This window comes from Clinocottus analis, unplaced genomic scaffold (genome assembly GCF_023055335.1).
Source record: "Clinocottus analis isolate CAN_PGR_092001 unplaced genomic scaffold, fCliAna1.0.p SCAF_50, whole genome shotgun sequence".
Classification (NCBI taxonomy): Eukaryota; Metazoa; Chordata; class Actinopteri; order Perciformes; family Cottidae; genus Clinocottus; species Clinocottus analis.
This window is the reverse complement of record NW_027176208.1, coordinates 395,001-405,159: the sequence shown is the minus strand read 5'-3', so window position 1 is coordinate 405,159 and position 10,159 is coordinate 395,001. Positions and strand designations below refer to the sequence as shown.

At 45.4% G+C, this 10,159-nt stretch overlaps 1 protein-coding gene across 1 annotated transcript in view; it reads right to left on the bottom strand.

Moving 5' to 3' along the window:
* Positions 1-266: 266 nt before the first annotated feature.
* LOC137803235 (myosin light chain kinase, smooth muscle-like) overlaps positions 267-10,159 on the bottom strand; it is a 14,723-nt gene continuing 4,830 nt past the window's right edge. Inside the window, exons 6-19 of the mRNA XM_068601517.1 lie at positions 10,114-10,159; positions 9,561-9,751; positions 9,380-9,491; positions 7,227-7,259; positions 7,059-7,149; positions 6,769-6,972; positions 5,375-5,592; positions 4,072-4,195; positions 3,724-3,876; positions 3,515-3,638; positions 3,203-3,293; positions 2,989-3,117; positions 2,790-2,902; positions 267-2,475 (exon numbers count right to left, since the gene is read on the bottom strand). The exon at positions 10,114-10,159 is cut by the window's right edge and continues 108 nt beyond it. Coding sequence (XP_068457618.1) covers positions 2,341-2,475; positions 2,790-2,902; positions 2,989-3,117; positions 3,203-3,293; positions 3,515-3,638; positions 3,724-3,876; positions 4,072-4,195; positions 5,375-5,592; positions 6,769-6,972; positions 7,059-7,149; positions 7,227-7,259; positions 9,380-9,491; positions 9,561-9,751; positions 10,114-10,159 — 1,764 coding nt within the window. The 3' untranslated portion in view covers positions 267-2,340. The remainder of the gene's footprint in view (positions 2,476-2,789; positions 2,903-2,988; positions 3,118-3,202; positions 3,294-3,514; positions 3,639-3,723; positions 3,877-4,071; positions 4,196-5,374; positions 5,593-6,768; positions 6,973-7,058; positions 7,150-7,226; positions 7,260-9,379; positions 9,492-9,560; positions 9,752-10,113) is intronic.

The window sequence follows — 10,159 nt, the reverse complement described above, 5'->3', positions numbered from 1 at the left end:
ATATATATATATATACATTCATAATTTACTGCAAACTGATCTGCTGATCAATAGAAGTGATTATGAGTTCATGATAAACTGAAGCATGGGTGTTTAATGTAGGACTTTTACTCATCAAGGAGTATTTCGTAGTACCTCAAAGTATTTCATAGTACTTCGTAGTACCTCATAGTATTTCATAGTACTTGGTAGTACTTGTAGTTGTCCCGCCCTCCCGGCAGCCTCTGCCTGGTAAAACATGTCAGGACACAGCAGCTGGTTTTGTGAAGGTTTATTTCAGTAACTACAGTTGTAGTGTTCTCATACAAGTCATCTGCAGTTTATCAAACCGATATATATTTATAAAAACTAGAGAAATATAATCTACAAACATCTACTAGAAAACAAACCGGCAGCGCGTCGTAACCACGCTGACGAGTTAAGTGCTGAGAGAAGATCTGCTCGAACGATAATATCAGAATTATGAATCTGTGCATTAAATAAGTCTAAAAATAAACCATTCTGAAAACACACAACCACCAAACACACACAGGAAGATCACACAAACACACCTGTGAACTCTTAAAGACGTTTCTTTGGTTGGAAACCTTTAAATAAATGTTTCAGAGAGCTGGAATGTGGAAAAGAAAAGAGTTGAAAGACACGCGGTGGCGAGGGGTCAGAGGTCAGCGCCATGTTCCTCACCACAGAGACGGTTAAATAAACTCACTTCTATGTTGTAATGTTGATTTACGTCTGAGTTCCCCAAATTCTAATTAGGATGTCTTGTAATTATGAAAGAAGAAATCTCACCTCAAAATGACAAAAGCTGAGAATAAGAAATAGATTTCTTATTTTGAGGTGAAACTTTTTAAGGCCAACAATGCTGGAAGAGGCTTTCAGAGAAAAACTCAAAAACACAAACGAGATTAGAAAAGTGCTCAAACAGAAGAAACAAAGAGACACGTTCAACTTTCTGAGCAGAACACATCTGATGCAAAGATTATAGAATAAATCAGGGATTATTGTTACATAATTTATATCTCAGCCTCACAATCACAGAGTCCGGTCATGGTGGCATTAAGGCACTTGTTCTTTAGCAGCTCAGATTGGCAACACTTTGACTTGGAAGACTTCATTACCCAGAAGCCCTGTGTGGCGAAGTAAACCTTCTGCGTGGCGTTCTTGTGTCACAACCCATTGCAAGCATAAAACCTCAATCTGGGACCAAAAGGAAGTAAAAACATAACAGAAATAAAATAATTTAGAAATGAAGGAAAATGAGCTGTGCTAAAATACTAACGTCACTACGCCAATGTTAGCTAACACGTTAACCTCACTACGCCAACATTAGCTAACATGTTAACGTCACTACGCCAATGTTAGCTAACAATAACGTCGCTAAGCCAACGTTAGCTAACAAGTTAACGTCACGACGCCAACATTAGCTAACATGCTAACATCACTGCGCCAATGTTAGTCAACATGCTGAAGTCACTACGCCAACGCAAGCTGACATGCTATATTTTGCTCACATTGTGAACAAATTATATTCTGGTGGTTCACACTGTTTGAATCAATCTTTAACGTTTTAAAGGAGTTTGTTAGCTTCTGAGCTAACTTTAATAAGGCTGATGTTAGCTAACAAACGCTAGTTAGCCGTCTATCAGAAATATGAGTTCTCGTGAGGTTTAACATGCAGATACGATCCCGTCTCTGGGGGGGATGCGTTCATCTGGGTCGTCTTTGAGCCTCCACCACACCGTTAGCCGCAGTGCTAACACCACGCTAACACCAGGCTAACACCGACTGCCTTGCTGTTTGTAGTCATTACGACCTGCGTCTCTCACCACTGTGACGTCAGGTGACCTGACTCTGTGAAAGTAAAGCTGCGTTCCTTTCGGCCTTTATCGTACCATCGTCTTCCTCACCTGGCCTCCCACAGGGAGCAGGTCCACGTTGCTACATTCAGCACGGTTTGGTTCTACACAGTTAAAGGCCCGCGCCCCGAAGAACTACAGCTCCCATGAGCCTTTGGTGACGGAGCCCTGGGAGCGGCTAGCACCTCTAAAACGTGTATTAGTTTATCTTTAAGGTACATTCTTATTTCAATGTAACGTAAACTAACAGAAGACCAATGAAATGTGAGGAAACCGACCAATGAATGGAGGCTGAACTGAGGGGGGCGGGGCTTCTGAGCTCCAGGTTTCAGGTGGGCGGGGTTTAGCACACAGCGTGGTGCCGGTGAGGAAACCCCGCCCACCTCCTCCTCCAATCACAACATGTTATTTTTTTTCCTGCTCGGGTCTGAAGAGGAGCAGCACCTCCTCCTCCTCCTGTGGGAGTCCAGACCAACATGCTCTATTCCTCCTCTTCTTCCTCTTCCTCCTCTTCCTCTCCGGCCATCACCTCCACCAGCAGCTCGGCCGTGCAGGTCGCCTCCCCCAGACTGTTCACCGCCTTCACCGTGTACTTGGCATCGTCGTCACCCGACACCTGCAGAGAGGGGAAGAGGAGGGAAAGAGTAAACGAGGAGGAAGTGAAGAGGAAGTGATGGGGAAGTGAAGAGGAAGTGATGGGAAGTGAAGAGGAAGTGATGAAGGAGATGAATATTTAAAAAAGGGGAGGCAAAGAGGAAGTGAAGACGAGGTGAATAGTAAACAAGGAGGAAGTGAAGAGGAAGTGATGGGAAAGCAAAAAGGAAGTGAAAAGGAGATAAATAGTAAATGAGAAGGAAGTGAAGAGGAAGTGAAGAGGAAGTGAAGAGTGAGCGAGATGCTTTATACAGAATGAAGCAGTTGACCTCTGACCTCTGAAATGACCAGACTGCAGTTTCCTTCCTCGTCGTAGTCGATCTGGAAGTGTCGCGTCTCTTTGATCGGCTGCTCATCTTTGTACCAAACCACCTCCGGATCAGGGAACCCTGCACACACGATCAGAGCCAGTATTGATCAGGATCAATCAGAGCCGGTATTGATCAGAGCCAGTATTGATCAGGATGGTGGGTACCTTCGATCTTGCAGTCGAAGCGAGCGGCGCTGCCCTCCACCACCTCCACGTCTTTGATGACTGAACTGAAGGAAGGTTTACAGTCTGACTTCTGCTCCAGCTCCAAGCACTCCAGGAACTGGTTGTCCTCTGAACACACGCACACACACACACACACATGTAACCCTGGGTAACACGTTAGTAGCAGTCGGCGTGCAGCTCGGCGGCGGCGGACCTTCGGTCGGCGAGCCCTTCTTGGCGCTGACTCCCGCCATCATCGCCATGGACGACAGCCGGCCGATGGCTCGGACAGCGTGCCCCGTTTTCTACCACAGAAGAAGAAAGCTCGTCACTAACAACGGCCATCTTTGTTACTGGACTGCATCATGGTGTAAATGTGTTGTGTTGTAAAATACTGTCATGTAGTAACATGCTGAGTCATGACTCTGTCATGTTGTAACATGCCGAGTCATGACTCTGTCATGTAGTAACATGCCGAGTCATGACTCTGTCATGTTGTAACATGCTGAGTCATGACTGTCCTTACCTGCCATTTCCTCCTCAGGATGTACTTCTTCATCCTCTCCTTGGAGAGCTTCTTGGCCTTCATGGTGGTGGTGTCCTGTTTCAGCCAGGTGTGTTCATAACACTGAGCACAGGTGAGCCGAGCCCTGACACACACACACACACACACACACACAGTGAGGCTACAAACAGAGGACTACCAGACGGCGTCTCATCGCAGCCTTTTCTTACTTCATGTCTTTCTTCAGCAGGTTGGTGATGAAGTCTTTCCCGTTGTCAGAGATTTCATCGAAGGCGTCGTCCTCAAAGTCCCAGGAGGCCGAGGTGACGTTGGACAGAGTCTCGTTGTCGTTGTCGCCCATGAAGGGAGACAAGCCGCTCAGCCTGAGAGGACGACAGCCACACGGCTAACGTGAGTTCAACACAATGACATCCAAGACATTGAACTGAAATAAAACTGTCCACGAGAAAATATGAAACAAAATAAAGCTTAGATTTTAATAAATGAGACAAATGAAACCAGTTAAAGTAATAAAATAATAAGCTAACTGAAGCTAAGCTAGCGACAGACAGACTCACAGTATGTAACAGATGACCCCTATGCTCCACATGTCGGTGGGATAACTGATGGCTTCATAGTTGATCACTTCTGGGGCAACAAACTCTGGAGTCCCAAACAAAACCTTCAGAGTTCCTGCGCTTTCTGTTGAAGAGTTTGGAGTTTAATTCAAAAATAATTTGGAGGACATCTCAGGCTAACTTTTTATCACTGTAGTTTTCAGGTAAAGGATTGATACAATGTTTGCATTATGTTAGTATAATGTTTGTATAGCATTAGCATTATATAAGCATAGCGTTAGCATAATCTTTGCATAGTGAGAATTTTGTTAAAATAATGTGAGCATTATATAAGTATTATATACGCATTATGTTAGCATTGTGTTAAAAAAGTGTGAGCATAGTGTTAGCATTATGTGAGCATAGTGTTAGCATTATGTGAGCATAGTGTTAGCATTATGTGAGCATAGTGTTAGTATTATGTGAGCATAGTGTTAGCATTATGTGAGCATAGTGTTAGCATTATGTGACCATAGTGTTAGCATTATGTGAGCATAGTGTTAGTATTATGTGAGCATAGTGTTAGCATTATGTGAGCATAGTGTTAGCATTATGTGAGCATAGTGTTAGCATTATGTGAGCATAGTGTTAGTATTATGTGAGCATAGTGTTAGTATTATGTGAGCATAGTGTTAGTATTATGTGAGCATAGTGTTAGCATTATGTGAGCATAGTGTTAGTATTATGTGAGCATAGTGTTAGCATTATGTGAGCATAGTGTTAGCATTATGTGAGCATAGTGTTAGCATTATGTGAGCATAGTGTTAGCATTATGTGAGCATAGTGTTAGTATTATGTGAGCATAGTGTTAGCATTATGTGAGCATAGTGTTAGCATTATGTGAGCATAGTGTTAGCATTATGTGAGCATAGTGTTAGTATTATGTGAGCATAGTGTTAGCATTATGTGAGCATAGTGTTAGCATTATGTGAGCATAGTGTTAGTATTATGTGAGCATAGTGTTAGCATTATGTGAGCATAGTGTTAGCATTATGTGAGCATAGTGTTAGTATTATGTGAGCATAGTGTTAGCATTATGTGAGCATAGTGTTAGCATTATGTGAGCATAGTGTTAGCATTATGTGAGCATAGTGTTAGCATTATGTGAGCATAGTGTTAGTATTATGTGAGCATAGTGTTAGCATTATGTGAGCATAGTGTTAGCATTATGTGAGCATAGTGTTAGCATTATCTGAGCATAGTGTTAGCATTATGTGAGCATAGTGTTAGTATTATGTGAGCATAGTGTTATCAATAACTTCACCTAGTCGCCTGGCGAGGCCGAAGTCAATGAGTTTGATTTTGCCGCCGGTCTTGTTGACACACATGATGTTCTCTGGTTTCAGGTCGAGGTGCACGATGCCTTGTTTGTGGATGAAGCTTACTCCATCGATGATCTGCAGCATGTATCTGATCACCTCCCTCTCCGTCAGCTCGAAGTCCTCATCAATGATACGCTCAAACAGCTCACCACCAGAGATCCTACAACAGAGAAACATCTGTCCTGTTACTGCTCTATAGGACTCCATCTGTCCTGTTACCGCTCTATAGGACTCCATCTGTCCTGTTACCGCTCTATAGGACTCCATCTGTCCTGTTACCGCTCTATAGGACTCCATCTGTCCTGTTACCGCTATATAGGACTCCATCTGTCCTGTTACCGCTCTATAGGACTCCATCTGTCCTGTTACCGCTCTATAGGACTCCATCTGTCCTGTTACCGCTCTATAGGACTCCATCTGTCCTGTTACCGCTCTATAGGACTCCATCTGTCCTGTTACCGCTCTATAGGACTCCATCTGTCCTGTTACCGCTCTATAGGACTCCATCTGTCCTGTTACCGCTCTATAGGACTCCATCTGTCCTGTTACCGCTCTATAGGACTCCATCTGTCCTGTTACCGCTCTATAGGACTCCATCTGTCCTGAACCCTGAACACTTTGGATCAATCCAGTTCACATCCGTCTAGAGACGTCATGAAAAGGTTATCAAACCCTACTAAAATAAAAGTCTGAAGGACTTCCCTCTTGCAGAATGTTTCCAACAGGATCAAAGGCTTTTATTCTGGAGAGCCGTTGTATTTCTGCAGATAAAGGTCACAGCTGTTCATCCCTCTCGGCTTTATAATTAGCAGACAGGAAATAGCCGCTGTCATTCTGCTCATAGTTGGCCTGAAAATTATTTTCCGATTTTGAAAGAAAAACCTCTGGTTTGTGTTTTTAGTTCAAACTGTTGTGAGATCGGCTGCACGGTTAGATTTCTACAATAGCAACGATAAAGATAAACAGGTAATAGTCTAATTTGGAAGAATCCCATTGGCTGTTTGTGCAATTATGCTAAGCCAAGCTAACTTGCTAAAGCATTAATACATTTAGCGTAAGTTAGCTTCTTTTCATTCCATTTAGCTTTCTATGTTTTAACGTAATTAAGAATGTTAATGTTTGCTTAGCTTGTGTTTATATTTGTTCATTCTCTTTTAGTTCAACGTCAGTTTAGCTTCACTGTATTAGCCGTGCTAGCATGTTTCTGCAGGTAACTACGAGACACTTAAATGTAACGAATGTTGCTTCCTTTTCCGATAGAAGAGACCAAACACCATGTGGTTTCTTCCTGGGAGACCCAGAGGAGAGAGCTAGTGAAATAAGCCGGTGAACGCACATCTCCAGCACCATGACGATGTCGGACTTCCCCTCGAAGGCGTCGATGCACTGCACCAGTTTGGGGTGATGGAGGCTGTTCATGATGCCGATCTCGTGCCGGACGTTGTCTTTCTCCTTTGCCGAGTACGCTTTGATGAACTTGCCCGCCCAGACCTTTTTGGTCGCCTTCTCCACCAGTTTGAAGACCTGCCCAAACTTCCCCCTGTCACGCGAACACACGGAAGCACTTTTACAAACACTGAACCACAGGTGCATTGTGGGTTGAGAAGCGAGTGGGCGGCGCCTTACGTTCCCAGCCGCTCCTCCACGTCGTACAGCTCCTTCACCTTCATGTCCACCCTGACTGACACGTCTCTGTAGTCCGGCTCCTTGTCTACGTCTGCAAGCACAGAGGTCAGAGGTCACGGGGCGCGGGGTGTCATGCTACGTTAGCTTGTTAGCAGGAATTCATCGTACCTTCATCCTCCTCCTCTGCTTCGGCCTCTTCATCTGCCAGACAAACCAAACAGCAGCCGTTAGTTCAGTTTAGTCTAGTCTTGTTCGGTCACATTTACTTTAGTTTAGTCCACTTTAGTTCAGTTTACTTTTGTTGCTGACGTATAGCTGACATATAGCTGACGTATAGCTGACGTATAGATGACGTTAGCTGACGTATAGCTGACGTATAGATGACGTTAGCTGACGTATAGCTGACGTATAGCTGACGTATAGCTGACGTATAGCTGACGTATAGATGACGTTAGCTGACGTATAGCTGACGTATAGATGACGTTAGCTGACGTATAGCTGACGTATAGCTGACGTATAGCTGACGTATAGATGACGTATAGCTGACGTTAGCTGACGTATAGCTGACGTATAGATGACGTATAGCTGACGTTAGCTGACGTATAGCTGACGTATAGATGACGTTAGCTGACGTATAGCTGACGTATAGCTGACGTTAGCTGACGTATAGCTGACATATAGCTGACGTATAGCTGACGTATAGCTGACGTATAGATGACGTATAGCTGACGTTAGCTGACGTATAGCTGACGTATAGCTGACGTATAGCTGACGTTAGCTGACGTATAGCTGACGTATAGATGACGTTAGCTGACGTATAGCTGACGTATAGCTGACGTATAGCTGACGTATAGATGACGTTAGCTGACGTATAGCTGACGTATAGCTGACGTATAGATGACGTTAGCTGACGTATAGCTGACGTATAGCTGACGTACAGCTGATGTTAGCTGACGTATAGCTGACGTATAGATAACGTTAGCTGACGTATAGCTGACGTATAGCTGACATTAGCTGACGTATAGCTGACGTATAGCCGACGTATAGCTGACGTATAGCTAACGTATAGCTGACGTTAGCCGACGTATAGCCGACGTATAGCTAACGTATAGCTGACGTTAGCTGACGTATAGCTGACGTATAGCTGACGTTAGCTGACGTATAGCTGACGTATAGCTGACGTATAGCTTACGTATAGCTGACGTTAGCTGACGTATAGCTGACGTATAGCTGACGTATAGCTGACGTATAGCTGACGTTGTCTGACGTTAGCTGACGTATAGCTGACGTATAGCTGACGTTAGCTGACGTATAGCTGACGTATAGCTGACGTTAGCTGACGTATAGCTGACGTTAGCTGACGTATAGCTGACGTATAGCTGACTGACGTATAGCTGACGTACAGCTGACGTACAGCTGACGTTAGCTGACGTACAGCTGACGTACAGCTGACGTTAGCTGACGTATAGCTGACGTATAGATAACGTTAGCTGACGTATAGCTGACGTATAGCTGACATTAGCTGACGTATAGCCGACGTATAGCTGACGTATAGCTAACGTATAGCTGACGTTAGCCGACGTATAGCCGACGTATAGCTAACGTATAGCTGACGTTAGCTGACGTATAGCTGACGTATAGCTGACGTTAGCTGACGTATAGCTGACGTATAGCTGACGTTAGCTGACGTATAGCTGACGTTAGCTGACGTACAGCTGACGTATAGCTGACGTATAGCTGACGTACAGCTGACGTACAGCTGACGTTAGCTGACGTACAGCTGACGTACAGCTGACGTTAGCTGACATATAGCTGACGTTGTCTGACGTTAGCTGGCATATAGCTGACGTTAGCTGACGTATAGCTGACGTTAGCTGACGTATAGCTGACGTATAGCTGACGTTAGCTGACATACAGCTGACATATAGCTGACGTTGTCTGACGTTAGCTGGCGTATAGCTGACGTTAGCTGACGTACAGCTGACGTACAGCTGACGTTAGCTGACATATAGCTGACGTTGTCTGACGTTAGCTGGCGTATAGCTGACGTTAGCTGACGTACAGCTGACGTACAGCTGACGTTAGCTGACATATAGCTGACGTTGTCTGACGTTAGCTGGCGTATAGCTGACGTATAGCTGACGTATAGCTGACATAGCCAGTGGACTTCTGCCAGCACGTTAGACCATAAATTAAATTGTCAACGGTTTCATTGTTCAGTAGAACTTTTTCATGTTTCCTCTTTCGGAGCCCACACATCCTGTAGCTCCGTCGTGCTGGACCTCAGGAGTCCACATGGTCCCAGGGTCTTACTCACTCACCATCATTCACCAGGCCGACGGTCACCGGCTCAGATTCGGCACTCGGCTCTCCGACTCCGTAGATGTTCTCGGCCCGGACACGAAACTTATACTGACGCTCTGGAAGAAGGTCCTGGAGACGGACTCAAAGGTTATTTCTTGTCAAGGCTGTGAGAAGCAGCCGAGGTCGGGCTGAACTCACCTGCACGTTGTACGAGGTGCTGTTGCAGGACACCAGCAGCTTCCATTGCGGCTGCAGCGAGTCCCAGACCTCCAGGTTGTAGGACTGCACGGCGCTGCCCCCGTCGTAGGTCGGCCCGTACCACGACAGCGTGAGGCTGGTCCGCCGGATGTCTGAGGCTGCAGGGACCCGGGCCGGGGGGTCAGGTTTATCTGGGGAGCAAAGGGACGGGGGTCAGAGGACAGAGCTGACCTCTAGAGGCTGCAGAGGTCACCAAGCCACAAGGTCACTTTAGTCCAGTCTAGTCTGTAACTTAAACCTTTAGTCCAGTCTACTCTGTATGTAACTTAAACCTCTAGTCCAGTCTATTCTGGACTAAAGACACGGTCATTTTTCAAAATAAAACATGTTTTAGGAGCTTTTAACAGTTCTGTCAATAATTCTTTGTGTGCGGCAGCTACCAAAGCTACATGCTGCATGCTAATGCTAGCGCATGTTGCCTCATGGGGCGCTACATGAGCACTCAGAGGGTCAGCATGCATCCCATAATAGAGCCCAGGTGTAGAGGACTGACCCACGATGGTGAGGTTCAGGGCGGCCTGCCGCAGCCCGGCGGCGTT